The 16,827-nt window shown below is 40.2% G+C and overlaps 1 protein-coding gene across 1 annotated transcript in view; it reads left to right on the top strand.

The window, feature by feature from the left end:
* XPR1 (xenotropic and polytropic retrovirus receptor 1) overlaps nucleotides 1–16,827 on the top strand; it is a 112,708-nt gene that overhangs the window by 9,897 nt on the left and 85,984 nt on the right. The window contains exon 2 of the mRNA XM_063428310.1: nucleotides 12,828–12,879. Within this exon, the coding sequence (XP_063284380.1) occupies nucleotides 12,828–12,879 (52 nt within the window). The remainder of the gene's footprint in view (nucleotides 1–12,827; nucleotides 12,880–16,827) is intronic.

The raw sequence follows: 16,827 nt of genomic DNA, 5'->3' as shown, positions 1-16,827 counted from the left end.
AAACCTTGGGCGATCGTTTTTGAAAGCTGATGTGGTAATCTCCATTTTGTAAACAGGCAGGGATAAGGTGGAGGTGTTATTGTTGTCCTCCGCAAAGCACTGAAGGGTTACACAAGAGGCTAGCACCAGTGCAGAGGAACGCATACAAAGAAATGGCTTTACAAGACTTTATTGGTTACTCATTTCAAGACATGGATAACCAGTGAGGGGGCGGGGGATAAACTATGCATTTTTTTTTTTTAAATATTTATTTTTAAATCAAAGTAAAGCATTTTTCACACCAGCTAATATTTCTTTATTTTTCCCCATATAGTTGTTGTTCTCTGCGTCTGTCTGTCTATCTCATCAACAATATGCAGACATGGGCTTGTTAGCTATCTTTCACATTTTATGATCATTTTTTTTTATTTATGAGCTTTGTATGGTTGGGACATTGCTGGGGAAACCCCAAACCAGTCCGTAATAAAACGCATAGAATAAATTAAAAATAAAGCCATAGGTGGCATACGCTAAGTATGGTAAATCCCATGGGTGGTATTGATTGCTGGCCTTGTTTTCCTTAAAGATTGTTTACTGCTCATGCCTGTTCGTGTAATTGAAAGGCTTCAGTGTGATTGCAGAAAATCTAGATAACCCGTACTAGATACAGGATTTATAGCAGGTTCCTTGATCTTTGAAAGGCAATTGTAGATTTTGTGTGAAATAGTAATATAATATTTAACCAGGAAGGGAACATAGCTCTAGTTGGCTCCAGCTCAGTGTGCTGTAGTGGTTATGGTGCAATGAGTGCCCACGTAATGAATCAATCAGTTTTAGAAATGGTTTGACTTCTTACCTAAGGCTTGCCAAGCACAGCTCCGCATCTCTGGTAAGTCCTATTGAAAGCAAGAAAATCTCCATACAGGACCAGCAATCAACCTGAGGGTTTTACTTCCAGCTGTCCATAAGAAGCAGAGGAGACAGGGAGCAGTGTCTGGCGGATTGACTCCTTCCAAGAATACTCCTGGCACCATAACGACTGCAGAGCATAGACAGTTTTTATATAAAATGTAAAGATTTTGATAAAGTTGACTTTTTATTTAAACCCCCCCAACCCCCCCCAAAAACAAACTACCTGCTGAATACCAGACCTTAGTCATAATCAGTGCCCCAATCGATTTACTGTGCTTTCAAAAGTCTTGGAAGTAAGATCAGATTAGAGTATATGTGGGTACTATGGATGCACCGAAATGAGAGAAATTATGGTCCGAAACCGAAAATTCAGGCTGCCCTTGGTCGAAATCCGAAAATTACTTTTTTTTTTTTCCCAAAATGATTTTAAAACAGTAGTAGTGTTTGTTATTTTTTTTTTATATTTTTCTTTTTTTCTTCCTATAATTTTATTAATATTAGACTTTTTAATGAATTTAATCTAATAAAATAAACTTCCCTTCTCTTTTAGTGCCCCCCCGCTTAATGTTCCTCTCTCCCCCTCTTTTAGTGCCCCCCCCGCTTAATGTTCCTCTCTCCCCCCTCTAGTTTTCTTCTCCCCTCCCTCTTTTTTTTTTTTTTTTTAGTGTACTTTTTCTCCCCCCCCCCCCCCACCCCTGTCCCAGTGTTCTTTTTCTCCCACCCCTGTCCCAGTGTTCTTTTTCTCCCACCACCACCCCTGTCCCAGTGTTCTTTTTCTCCTCCCCCCCCCCTTAGTATTTCATTTCTCTCCCATGTCCCATAGTGTTAGTGTATTAATTGAAAACTGTGTTAACAGAAGCTACATACAAATCGTGTGACTGTACTGGTCCTTTGAAATAGGAAAACATGTAAAGGATGCAGATTTACAAAGAGTGGAGTTTGTTCACATAAACAAAGTTTGATAAAATGCTTGGTGTTGTACTGTATGTTGGAAAAATGACACCCTCCTATGATGTTCTGTATATGGTTTGCTGTGATCTGCACAAAACCACATCATCCACTTTTATCAATTATGTAATAGGCGATCTATATCAAATCAACTAGTGAAACAAATTCAAATATTAATGTTAGCAACTTTTGTTAAAAGAACCAATGCAAAACAAATTGACACTTATCAAAGTGCACATTAATTTCAAAGTTACTACTGTTACCAAGGAAATAGAGTTCATCTTTAATAACATGCCCAACGCTTGATTGATGTCCATTTTGATTAGACAAATAACAGGTGCTGGATGCTTGTAATCTATTTTAAGCTTTTAATCTAGGGTGCTGCTCATCCATAACCCCCACCAAAAAAACCCCCACAAACTACGGTATCTGTTTTGCAAAATAATCATCGCACTGAGTGAACCTTCATGAAATACATCCCAGCTTTAGGTTACTATTATTTTCAAATAGATTTCTTTCGTTTTTATATGTTATCCTTCTTATGCAAAAGCTCTTATAGGCAGTAATGGCTAATTGAATCTGGCTGTCCCCGTAAATGCATGATGCGTGGGATAGCTTATGAAAGCCTCCTGTTTTATGACAAGCTGGGATGTTGAAGCGTAGGAGTATACAAAAAAAAGTGACAGTTGGGACAGGCGGGTAACAGTGGGGACAAAACATGGGTACGCTGGAAATTAACCCACACTGATCTGTTACAAGTGGAAAATTGTGCGTGAAATGACTGGCTTTTTCAGGTTTCATTTTGTCATCTGCCATGTGGCCAGTGATTTTTGACTACCTAGTTTTATAATTTGTAGGTTTTGTTTTTTTGTTTTTATCATCACAGTGTAAGTCTCATCCACAGGAAGAAAATAGCACTTTAAAGGTTAATGTATTTTAAAACCAAAGATCATGTGAGGTGTAATATTTCAACATAAAAAAGCAAAATGTCAAACCTCAAACAAAGCTTGGATCTGCTGTGAAATATCTCCGAGCCTTGCGTATCTCTGCAAATTGCTATGATGTCCATAAAAGAACAAGTGTTCCCATAGATGCCTTACCAAATACTCAAATATCAACGCTTTTTGTGTTCCTGTGCAGTTGAAGCAAAATGCATTTAGAGTTTTTTTTTATTTTCATTTTTTTTTCTCCCCACTTGAAAATCGCATAAGGTATTGCAGACATGAATCACTTTGTTTTCTGTATCAGTCATATTCTTTTCCGGCTGAATATGTATTGTTAAAGTTAACAATTTTGACAGACCTTCTCCATCTTATACATCTAAACAAATTTAGATTTTTCAGTAAAAAATATTATAGGAAATGTTCTTTGTTCTCAATTTGACTTTGTAATTTGTTTTTTTTGTTTCCCCATTGAGTTTTTCTTTTCTTTTAAAATGAAAATGTAAATTTGTCTACAAATTGAAACCTACCATTTTTTGTTTTGCAATAATGGTACATGTTTGCTTTGTGGCTTAAAATAAAAAAAACGTGTTTATAATTTAACTGAGGACATATGAATGTTCTAATAACACTTTTTTTATTTTATTTTTTTTAAAACAACTTGATTATCTTTTAAGTATTTCTTTTTTTATTATTGCATTGGTAGAATTCACATTGATCATCACATCATCAGATTCCTGTATCACCTAAAAGGCTCAATCTCTACAGTGTTTACTCTTTGTTCTTTCAGCTCAGTCTCTGCTGAAGACGCCAAATGCTGGGTGATGGCAGCAGGGAAATGACAGGTTAATTTGCTGGGTTACTCGGAGAAGTGTGTTCTTCAAACCATGTACATGGATAGAGGAAAGCAGCGGGGAGGAGGAGGGGGGGAGGGGGGGGAAGGAAAAAAATCATTGATCCTGATTTAAAGCATTGGCTGCACACCAAGACAGCACGCGGATCTATAAAACTGTGCATATATCAAATTGCTATGTTTAAAGCACTGATGGCTTTTGCATTCGCAAATGTAGAATTCAACAGTTGACGGCAACCTCTTGACCCACCAGACCTTTGTTTTCAGGCTGTGGTAAACCTTTTGTTTTAAATATTATTGTGTCAACCACTTCCCGAGTATATATGGCTTTATTGAATCCATCATTCTTTTCTCTACCTTACAAAAGCCTGCACCAGCCTGTGCATTCAGTCCCTCTTAAAAATTCCTATCTCTTTACTTAGAGCCTAAGAAGACCTTTAAATCTCTTGTTACGTTGTGGTCCATGGGCACACCCTGTTCTGTCCTGTAGAAGTAAGCCCAGTATTCTAAGTGAAGCCATAGCAGCTGCACTGCCCTGGTCTGTCCTTTTATGCTGGTTAACCAGTTGAAGAGACTCTTCCTTTGCATGGTTGCGGGTTTTGGTACTTAAAGCTGTGTTAGCAAATCGTACTGACAAGTCTGAGTGCCGAAGCTTCTGCATTACTCGTGACATATGAAAATGTCCAGACCTGGTCTGTGCACTCTAGTTTTTTTTCCACCTTCTTCCTGTTTTATTTTATTAAAAATACTGGTTTAAGTTCTCTGTTCTCAACGTTTTTTCCTTTTTACTTAGTCACCACTATAGTTCTCTCTTTCTCTACGGTCTCCATCTTTCTTACCAGCTCCTCCTCCACCCTTTTTCCAGGTTCTATTAGTTAGGGATACTAGTCACCAGAACAAATATAACTTAATGTCGTTTTTGTGGTGTCTATAGCATATCCCTGCAGGCTTTTTAACGTAAAGGTAGTGTCTACATTACTGTCTAGTAACACCTCTTTACTTTGCTGCAGAGGGATTTAGATAGAATGGGGGACTGGGCACTCAAATGGCAGATGAAATTTATTGTTGAAAAATGCAAAGTTATGCACTTCGGCGTAAAGAATACACAAGCAACATATACCCTTAATGGAAGCGAATTAGGGATAACAACACACGAAAAGGACTTGGGAATTGTTATAGACGACAAACTATGCAACAGTGTTCCATGTCAATCAGCAGTGGCCAAGGCCAGTAAGGTATTGTCATGCATGAAAAAGGGCATTCATTCTTGGGACGAGAATATCATTTTGCCTCTTTATAAACCACTGGTAAGACCATATATTGAATATGCTGTTCAATTTTGGGCACCTGTTCTAAAGAAGGATATTATGGCACTAGAAAAAGTGCAGAGGTGGGCTACAAAATTAATAAAAGGAATGGAACATATCAGCTATGAAGAAAGGTGGTTAACAAATTTAAACCTATTTAGTTTAGAAAAATGTCGCCTGAGAGGGGATATAATAACATTATACAAATATATTCGGGGCCAATACAAACCATTGTGTGGAAATCTATTCACAAACCGGACTTTACATAGGATACGAGGCCATGCGTTTAGACTGGAAGAAAGACGATTTCGTCTAAGGCAAAGGAAAGGTTTTTTTACTGTAAGAACAATCAGGATGTGGAATTCTCTGCCTGAAGAGGTGGTTTAATCAGAGTCCATACAGATGTTCAAACAGCAACTAGATGCATACTTGCAAAAACAGAATATTCAAGGATATAATCTTTCATGTAGGGTAATAACTGCTTGATCCAAGGATAAATCTGACTGCCATTCTGGGCTCTGCATGGTGAAGCTGAATGTTCCCTATAGAGATGCATTGATTCAATGCATCTCTATGACGGCCAGCTGCCCACTGGACACCTAAACAGCCACACCGGCACTATAGTGACACTATAATATTCCTTCAAATCTTAATATTTACATGAAGCCTTTCATCAGTCTTCATGTCCTATCTGACAGGTCACCCAAAACCCCACACCCCTCCTCCCCCCCAATATATCCTCATCTTTCTCCACCATATTTGTACTACCAATTTAACCAGTACCTCTGATACATCTCATCCATACTCACAAAGTTTCTTCTCACACTACACTATATCCGATAACATTCTTACTATGTGAATATTGGAAACCCCATTCAACCTATTGACATGTATTTTTTTTTTTTCATTTTTCTTTTTTCTTTTTTTAACTTCTTCAACCTGCAGAGTGAAGCAACTGTCTCCTTCAAAACTAAAGTTTTTGAATGAGACCATTGTCTCAAAGTGATGCATATTCCTTTAATAAAGTGATTTGGGTACAAAGATCTATGGAAATATAAAATGTTGTTCTGAGAAGTGCAATGTTTATATTTTGTCTAAATCACTCATCTGGAGGCATTCAGACTGAAAGACCCTCGAAGAGCTTCCTTACTAAAGACCTTCAGTTTTCTAAGTTCTTCACACTTGGCATCATCTTGCAAAGCGTGATGATGCTGAACACCTCCATTGCTTCTCTATAAGAATCAATGGATTGGGAGAGTACATTGACTGCTGTGCATTGCATTGTCCCCTCTATATAAACTGCTACTCAAGCACAACAAAAATACTATGTACCGTATATACTCGAGTATAAGCCGACCCGAATATAAGCCGAGGCCCCTAATTTTACCCCAAAAAACTGGGAAAACGTATTGACTCGAGTATAAGACTAGGGTGGGAAATGCAGCAGCTACTGGTAAATTTCTAAATAAAATTAGATCCTTAAAAAATTATATTAATTGAATATTTATTTACAGTGTGTGTATGAGTGCAGTGTGTGTGTGTGTGTGTGTATGAGTGCAGAGTGTGATGCAGAGCCTTGGTGGGGGGTGGCATTTTTAATATTTTTTTTATTATTATTATTTTAATTTTTTGTTTTGTTATATTATTATTTATTTATTTTTATTTTATTTTTTTTTCCCGTCCCCCCTCCCTGCTTGATACATGGCAGGGAGGGGGGCTCTCCTTCCCTGGTGGTCCAGTGGCATTGGCAGTTCAGTGGGGGGGGAGGGGGGGCTGGCAGAGAGCACTTACCTCTCCTGCAGCTCCTGTCAGCTCCCTTCTCCTCCGCGCCGGTCCGTGCAGCTCTTCTGTCAGCTCACACTGTAAGTCTCGCGAGAGCCGCACTATGACCCGCGGCTCTCGCAAGACTTACACTGGGAGCTGACAGAGGTGCTGAACGGACCGCCGCGGAGGAGGAGGGAGCTGACAGGAGCTGCAGGAGAGGTAAGTAACCGCACAGCCCCCAGTCTGTATTATGGCAATGTAAATTGCCATAATACAGACAGTGACTCGAGTATAAGCGAGTAAAATGTGCTGAAAAACTCTGCTTATACTCGAGTATATACAGTAAATTTGCAAAATTTCATGTATTAACAAATTTATTCTAAACATGAGGCAGAGATTGTACAGTGATCATACATCATTCTTTACCTTACAATATCTCACACCCCATATATAGCATATGTGCCTAAAATGGGTACATTTACTATAAAGGGATATTGCTTTTTTTCACAATAGGGAGTGCTGGACATCTTAAATATTAATTTTGGCATACAGCTTCCTAAAAATATCAGCAGAATGTAAAACAGTCTGTCTGTGAACAAAATGACTACATATAGTAGGTACATTATTTTACCATTCTTGGGCATCTGTACCAAATGAGACATTGTGGGTAAAAAAGGCCCTTGTGGTCTAAACCATACCTATAAAGCACTGAATAATCTTAGCCCTTCTTATATCTCCTCACAGATCCATAGGTATGAGCCTTATCGGTCTCTCCCCTCTGCCCGTGACCACCTTCTATCCACTGCTCGCACCCGTACGGCCAACTCGCGCTTGCAAGACTTCTCGCGGGTGGCTTGCTTCCTATGGAATAGCCTGCCTACCGTCATCAGACTCTCCCCTAGTCTTCAATCGTTTAAGAAGTGCCTTAAAATCCATTTCTTTAGGAAAGCCTACCACACATACCTGTCTTTTACTCTCTCCTAAAGGGCAGCACTCTACTCTCTCCTCCAGCTCTGCTTCACTCCCACCTAATTTGACTGCTATTTCCTGTCCTAATGTGTTTTATACCCCACCTCCTATAGACTGTAAGCTCGTTTGAGCAGGGCCCTCTTCAACCTATGGTTTCTGTAAGTTTTCTTGTAATTGTCCTATTTATAGTTAAATCCCCCCTCTCATAATATTGTAAAGCGCTACAGAATCTGTTGGCGCTCTATAAATGGCGATGATGATATTATTTATTATTATTATTATTGGACCTCTCTCCCTCTAATTGCTAGGATGTATCCATGAAGTTTGATATACAAAGGCTTCTGTAAGGTCAATTTGTAGGAGGGTACCGTTTATAGTCCCTCTGCATAGTTGCAGATGGACCTTAAAGGACCACTCTAGGCACCCAGACCACTTCAGCTTAATGAAGTGGTCTGGGTGCCAGGTCCAGCTAGGGTTAACTAATTGTTTTATAAACATAGCAGTTTCAGAGAAACTGCTATGTTTATCAATTAGTTAAGCCTTCCCCCTAATCCTCTAGTGCAGGGGTAGGCAACCTTTTAGCAGCACTGTGCCGATATAGGATTGTGACGTCCCGTAGCGTGCCGGCCCTATTTTTTTTTTTTTTTTTTAAATCGAGGTGTGTATGCTGCTGTATTCTGCTTGTGTTATTTTTACTGTAATTGCTTTGTATCGTTGTATTTGTGCGTATATGCAGGGCCGTCTTTAATAGTGACTGGACCCTGGGCAAAGCATTTGCTTGAGGCCCCCTGGAACCTGTCCCCCCTCCCCAGGCATGCAATCACGTCCTCCACCTCAACGCAGTGTCGGACCTAAAGTAGAGAGGTGCAAGAATTTTTGGGGGTCTCCCTGTTGCACGGGTGATTAAAAGGTGGGGATCTGTCGTGCAACTCCAGAATGCATTGACAGCTGGGGCTCTACCATTTACCCATGTTTGCAGGTCTGTATTTAGCACTAAGCTGTTTTTTGTGTGTTTAAATGTAAACAGGTTTTTGTATGGAATATGTTTGTATGTGGTGTTGGCGTGATTGCAAGCATGTATTTGTGTAGTGTTGGTTTTTGAATGCAGGGGTGTATTTACATATAATTTTGGTGTGTAACACAGACATGTGTTTGTACGTAGTGTTGAAATTTGAATGCAGGGGTGTATTTGTGTGTAGTGTTAGTGTGTGAATGCTGAGATGTATGCACATATATACACACACACACACACACAGACATACTGACGCACACACACAGATATACTGACGCACACACACAGATATACTGACACACACACAGACATGCTGACATACAAACATACTGACACACACACACAGATATACTGACACACAAAGACATACTGACACACAAACATACTGACACACACAGACTGACAGACATACACTTTAAAACCCACCCTCCAGTTTCCTACCTTTCCTGCTGGTGGCCTAAAGTTGTTGAAAGTTGGGGTCTAGCGCTCTCGACCAGCCCCCCTCCAATCTGCCTACTCTTCTTACCCGCGCGCTCCTCTCTTTGTGGGAGGAAGTGATGCCCGGCCGTCACTTCCTCCCAGCCTGCTGCCGAAAAGCAAGGGGCCCGCTCGCGCTGTTAAAGCGCCTCAGCGTGCGACCGGGTCCCTGCTGACAGAAGCCCACCGGGTGGTCCTTTGTGCATGGGCCACCCGGTGGGCCTCCTTAGTGTGCGAATTACCGGCTAGAGGGTTAGAAATCAAGGGGCCAGCAGGGCTCACGGTGCAGCTGGCCAGTTTGCCCCGCGTTAAAGACGGCCCTGCATATATGAGCTATTATATTGTATATGTTCATGAGTAGTTTATGGTATTGTGTATGATACATATGAATGTGGGCTGTGTATGGGGACGGCTTGTGGAATTGTGTGTGTGTGTGTGTGTGGATGGATATGTCACAGTGTGTGTTTGGTAGTGTTTGGGGTATTGGATGTGGGGTTGTGTGCATGTATGTGGATTGTTAGTGGTGTTTCATTTGTGCGGATTGTGTGCATGTTTGTGTGTGGGCTGTCCGTATTATTTGTATCAGGGGAGGGTTATTCTGCATTTCTGTGTATATCGAGCAGTGTGGGTGGCTTCCAGTAGGGACCAGGCCGGCCAGGTACATGTCAAGGACAGGAGCTGCAACAGCAACTGTGAGCTGCTCTACTACAGTGTGGATTCCTATTCACAAGTGCTGGGAGGAAGTGATCTGAGATCACTACCTCTACGTGCTGCAATGCATAAATTGAGGATTGTCCTTGACCACCTTTTCGGATTAGCAGATATCTGAAGTTTTACTGGGACTCCTGATAGGCCAGAGCCTGTTTGGCTCTATCATCCTTGAGTGCCGTGCAAATACACCTCGAGTGCCGTCCATGGCACTAGTGCCGTAGGTTGCCTACCCCTGCTCTAGTGGCTGTCTCACTGACAGCCGCTAGAGGCGCTTGCGTGATTCTCACTGTGAAAATCACAGTGAGAGCACGCAAGTGTCCATAGGAAAGCATTATGAATGCTTTCCTATGTGACCGGCTGAATGCGCGCGCAGCTCTTGCCGCGCGTGCGCATTCAGCCGACGGGGAGGAGGAGAAGAGGAGGATCAGAGGAGGAGAGCTCTCCGCCCACCGCTGGAAAAAGGTAAGTTTTTACCCCTTTACCCTTTCCAGAGCCGGGCGGGAGTGGGTCCCTGAGGGTGGGGGCACCCTCAGGGCACTCTAGTGCCAGGAAAACGAGTATGCTTTCCTGGCACTAGAGTGGTCCTTTAATTGAGCACTTGAAAAGCTCTTTGTGTCTCTGCACCGCGAAAACCAATGCTGGAACTTGAGTATTTATATGGCATTATTTTTTTTTCTTCTTCTCCTCCTTGCAATAGTAACGAAAAGTTAATCAATGGGATGAAAGACAATAAAGCCATATCACACAACATAGAATACATAAAGGCATCCCATAATATTCAAAGCTGAAGTGTCTGTGACTTTAAGTTCTTTAAATGTTCTTTTCTTCAGTAAAAGACCGATATTTGTCTGGGAAAAATGTGCACTCAAGGTGTTGGTGGGCATTCCAATCTGATGAAGGATTCAGTCCACTTAATATGGTTTCCTTTCTTCTGTTGGAACAAATAATATTTCTCTTATTTAAAAATAAATGAATGAAGGCGGTAATACATACTTATTTCCAGACTCTGCTTTCAGTCTGTTTTGTAGGTTTAACAGGTCTGATCCATTTCCTGAACCAGGTCAGTCAAGTACAGCCATTGTGTTTCTAGTCACAGTGATTATAACAGACCAACAGTTAATTTATGGCCAATCGGGTGTCCATTTATATTATAAAGCCACAAAATGTTTTGCAAATACTTCATAAAACTTATTGAAAGCAATGCTAGGGAAGAAATTATTTTTAAAGGGACACTATAGTCACCAGAACAACTACAGCTTATTGAATTTGCTCTGGTTAGTAGAAACATTACCTTCATATTTTTTTTTTTGCTGTAAACACTGTCTTTTCAGAGAAAATGCAGTGTTTACATTACATCCTAGTGATAACTTCACTGGCCACTCCTTAGATGGCTGTTAGAGATCCTTCGTGGGTCATGGCTAACTAAAATGCATCCAAACATTCAGTATCTCCTCCCTCTGCATGCAGACACTGAACTTTCCTCATAGAGATACATTGATTCAATTCATCTCTATGAGAAGATACTGATTGGCCAGGGCTGTGTTTGAATTGAACAGAACATCTTATCTTATACTCATTACTTGAAAACCTGCACACTTTAATATTGGATTTCTTTTTTTTTTTTTTTTTTTTTAACCTTGAATCTTTGTCAGTGATGCACCTTTGGGCAACTGCACTGTGCTTTAAATAGTACTTCAAGAAATCTATATATACATTTTATGAGGACCCTCACAATAGGTGACTGGTATTGTATATTCCTCAAATTAAGGCAACAATCAACTTTGCAGTTAGGAGGATGAGTTTTACAAGACAATACTGACAGTGTATATGACAGATTTTAATATTGCTATAGGTATTAAAGTAACATTCCATGCACTATGGCCACTACAGCCCACTGCAGTGCTTAAAGGGACAGCTCATTGAAGTGGTCTTGGTGAACTGTTCCTGTCAGTTTGACCCTGCAACTGTAACTATTGCAGTTATTGAGAAACTGCAATAATTACCTTGGCAGTTCCGGGTCATTAGGCGACTTTTCGTGGCAGTAGTTATAGTGTTCTCTATTCACTAGGATTTTAAGACTATATTTTTTCGTTAGTGTAATTCTTAAATTGTACACACTATTGGCATTTGCACCCTTTGTTTGTATGATTATAAAGCATATTATGCACACAATACAAAAGCACACATTACACTTCGCTTTGACACAACTTTCTTTTTATTTCATGCAAGGTTTACTCTGTCATCTGGTTTGTAAAGTGTACAACTGGTGGATTAAGATTTTAAAGGAACACTACAGGGTCTGGAACACAAACATGTATTCCTGACCCTATAGGGTTAAAACCACCATCTAGCCACCCTGGTCCCCTCATGCCTCCCTAAATATAGTAAAATCTTACATGTGTTCAAGTCTGCACCTGCTTATTTTGTGCCTGTTTCCTTTAGACCTCCTTCCTTTTTTGCTGACATCATCAGAAGTGGTAGCCTGATCCAATCACAATGCTTCCCCATAGGATTGGCTGAGACTGACAAAGAGGCAGATCAGGGGCAGAGCCAGCACAGATCTGTGACTGATGTACTCTTATAGCAATAGTTTTGTGTGTGGTTTTATTTTTTTTATTTTTTATACTGGTTGTTAGATAATATAGTTACATTTTCTGCGTATCTTCCTTAATTAATATTTTTGTAACTTTTTTGAGGGGAAAAATGTGTAGATAAAGAAAAACATAGGAACAATCATATCTGACATTCAAAAATATCTACTTTTATGCAAGCACTGCAGGAATAATTTACAATGAATGGTCAGTGTTAAGAAAACATTTAAGTTGTTAAACATTCTGTTTGTCGTCTTGGACAAATCACTTTACCTCTGTATGGAGAACTAAAGGTTACATGATGTGTACGTTTCCCAGTCTTGAAATGATTTAAAAAAATAAATACATTTCATTTTATTTCAGGCTTTCAAGGAGATGCTGTATGCAGCCCAAGATCAGGCCCCATCTATAGAAGGTAAGAACCCAATATCTGGTATATATCATTATTGGGAACTTTGATGACATTTACCTTCCACATGCAGAATGAGCGGGGCTTTTGGAAGCTGTATTTTAACAGTAAACCTGCAATACTGAGTGAATGCAGCAAGTTATACTGCATTGCACAAACCGTAAAGGTTCATACATTAAATTGGCAAAATGTTGTCTATCACCTCATTCTATCAGAATTTGTTTCTCTGTGAACAGACTCACAGGACATCACTCTTAAACCAAATGCTGTATTGGCAGTACAGAATCAATTTGTCTCTCTAAAGCATCAGCAGATTCTATTATACTGCTTTTTATTTTGTAAACTTTTTACTTTATTTCTTAACATTCTTAATTTAAGATTGTAATGGATACAGTTAATAAACAAAAAAGGGAAAACGGGAAGCCAATGCTGATCATTCCAAAGAAGTATATTGATGTATAGAGTAGTATCACTTGTTGACTGGAAGATGGGGACTTATTCAGGTATTCAATAACGTACAACTGGTCAGTCTGTGTTAACAGGAAAACCTTAAACTGTTTACAACATATAATTGGATGGGATTTCCCATGGCACTTAGTGAGAAAGGGATCAAAAGTGGGGGGAGTGGGGAAATCATCTTGGCCACGCGATTAACCCCTTAAGGACCAAACTTCTGGAATAAAAGGGAATCGTGACATGTCACACACGTCATGTGTCCTTAAGGGGTTAAAGGTACAGATGGGCAATAGGGCGGGGAGTTCAAGTACAAAAATAGAGCTAAGCAGAGGAATTTTTAGGGGGGGGAAGAATGTTCCGCATGAAAGCTATAGATTTGTAGAGTTTATGCATTTACATAAAGTGCAAGCTAGCGTATAGAAAGTGTTCTTGTCTGTTCTCTGAAAGGTAGTGTTATGAGTGGAGCTTTCTATTGAGGATTCACAAATTATAATTTGTAATTTCAATAGTAGGATTAAATGAACACTCCAAGCACCAAAACGTTAAAAATGTGCGGTTCTGGTGCCAGGAGTGCCTTGGCATCCCCTAATGTAAGTAGTCATATCTTTTGCTATCGGTTTGACATCTTCTAGAGCCAGAACCTCTCCGCTTTGACTTAAAGGAACACTATAGTGTCAGGAACAAATCTGTATGTCTGACACTATAGTGCTGGAATGCTGCATTTGGTCTCTGGCCCCCCTCTCTCCAGAGATTAAAGGTGGTTTTACCTTTTCTCCTACTTCGCGATGATTTCGCCATGCCCCGTTCCCCCCCTGGAGCGGATATTATTAATTTTGGTGATCTCAGCCAATCCAATGCTGTCCCAAAAAAAGTATTGAGATGCTATTGTACATGTGCAGCAAAATGCCGCACTGCGCCAATCGGCATTTCCTTATTGAGATGTATTGATTAAATGCATCTCTACGCGGAATGTTCAGCGCCTCCATGCAGGGAGTCAGTGTGACTTCCACTAGAGGTGTTCATAGCCAGCCTTTCCTTAAAAGGCAGGGTTAACAGTGCTACGGCGGCAGGGCCTTCCTATAGACACCAGAACCAATACATTAAGCTGTAGTTGTTCTGGTGACTACAGTGTCCCTTTAACCCCTTAAGGACCAAACTTCTGGAATAAAAGGGAATCATGACGTGTCACACACGTCATGTGTCCTTAAGGGGTTAAGCCTTTAGGTGCATGGCTTAATTCATTTGCAGAGAGCGATTAGCGGACAGTCTCAGCCTGTGAGATAGCCCTGCATGGCTTGGATTAGGAGAGTTAGCTGGAAGCTCCTAGCAGAAGCCACCTACTCTCGCTAGCAGAAGGCTTCTACTACAGCACGCTATAGTGTTTATGGTGCTTTGGATTTATCCTTTTAGAAAAGGAACGATAGACTTACATGTTAACTGAAGTCACCCTGTGTTCTCCTTACAGGTAAAATTCTAAAAGTATTTATGGTTTGACCTACTTTATTATTATTGCCATTTATATAGCGCCCACAGATTCCGCAGCCCTTGACATTATTATGAGAGTGGGGGATTTAACTATAAATAGGACAATTATAAGAAAACTTACAGGAACTATAGGTTGAAGAGGACCCTGCTCAAACGAGCTTACAGTCTATACTTCAGTCATAATTTCAACTCTGATATTGTCCAGAAGCACTGAACAATACGGATAATGCCTGTTTATTTCCAAGATTTGCTGCATTTATGATTTTATTCTGGGCTCCCCATTCATTTCTGGCCTGTTTTTTTTGTTTGCTACTGTGTATGCTAGACATTCTCCTAATCTTGGTCATGTTCTCTGTTTGTCACTACATACCTGTATATCTGTCATTCCTTTGTGTATGCTCATACATATTTAATTGGAATAAATTTATACTTGCATGTTAAGGCATTTTTATTGGTGCACATAAAGTGTTAGTGTATAAGCAGTATGTAAATAAACTGGGCTACTCCTTCAGATTTTGTTTTTCTGTCAGTCCGATTTTGTTTGTGCATGATGTGTTCAGTCACTGAAGTGAGAACACTGCACCCATCCTTACTCACAGCTCGCTGTCTCACTCATGTGATCTGCCAAGCACCAGCCTGACTTTCTTCGTTCCCGGTGGTTGTTAGCACTAAGTCAGCAGACGGTAGAACACAGCTGCGCTCTGGTAGTGGCGGGTTCACGGGCATGTGAGAAATCCCTTGCTAGGAGCACAAGCTGTCCCTTATCTGCAAACACATTGATAGTAGATGCCTTAGGAAGGAGACAGGAAGCATGCAGCGTTTATATCTAGCAATGGGCGTAGGTGGTGTAATGATTCTAGGTTGTTTCTTAGAAACAATTACATTCTATGAATATAAAACACGTAACTCCGCAAGGTCTTTTGTCTTCAGATTTTTGGTTTTTCCTGTTCTTACTTTTTTTTTGTCCACATTTTAGAATAATTTTCTCTTCCTAGGAAAATTACCCTTTTATGCACCGGCGCTTCTATGATTGGCAACAGTTATACACCTATTTTATTCCACTGTCTTCTCTCACTTGGGTTGCAATTATCACTGTTTAGTAACCTTGCAGTTGAGTTATTTACAGTTTTTTTGGTTTTGTTTTCCTTTCTTGCAGCTAGCGTTTTCTAGATAAGTGTGCCCTTGCATTTTTATTGCTAGTTGCAGAGGGTTCAGTCCACAGTCATTCAACTCACGTTTCTTTTGTATGCCAAATGTATACCTCCCCTAACCTTACCTCTTAAGACAATGTTTACCAGAATCCTGTGAGCAATATATTAGAATAAATCTGTTGATGTTTATTTACTCCAGGAAGTCTTTGATGTACACCCCCTTTGGTGATATTTCATAAGCAGGGGCACAGGAGTAGAATCCCCGTCAAGCAAATTGAATAACAAAACTGTTCTTTTTGTCTTTGTCAACAAAAAACATTGCATTAGGTAAAGAAATGTCTTTTAATGGACTGTATCCCCAGGTAACCGTTTTATAGTTGCCTGTGTTGTGCAATTTGCACATTCCAGGGAAAGTCGCTAGGCTGGTGATGTTTCTTTTCTATCAATTGAATAGGTACCACAATTGGGTCCTATCCCCTCCTCCTTGATTCTTCCGCTCATTTAGCAGATGTGCTGCTTTCTCCCTAGACTCCTTAGGATTCAGGGCGTCCAGGATGAAAGCGTGCCTGTAAATTATTCATGGTGATTATCTGCCTCACTGCCCGGGGTCCACTGGTGATTTCTATCTTGTGCTTCCTCCAACCCCCCACTTCCCTATGGACCGTGGAGGGGCAAAGTGTTATGGTCATTACTGAAAATCCATTTTTTTACAAAAACAATATTTTCCTTACCGTGGATTGGCCATTTGATACAGATAATATATTTGTTTTTAAATTAGGTGAGAACTAATTCTGCATCTGTACTAGCATTATTGAAGCAAGTATGATGTTTAAGGGTATGCTTGCCTTTCTTTGTAGAAAAA

Source organism: Pelobates fuscus, chromosome 7 (genome assembly GCF_036172605.1).
Source record: "Pelobates fuscus isolate aPelFus1 chromosome 7, aPelFus1.pri, whole genome shotgun sequence".
NCBI classification, from domain to species: Eukaryota; Metazoa; Chordata; class Amphibia; order Anura; family Pelobatidae; genus Pelobates; species Pelobates fuscus.
Note: the sequence above shows the minus strand (reverse complement) of the source record. Positions and strands in the feature narration are given on the sequence as shown.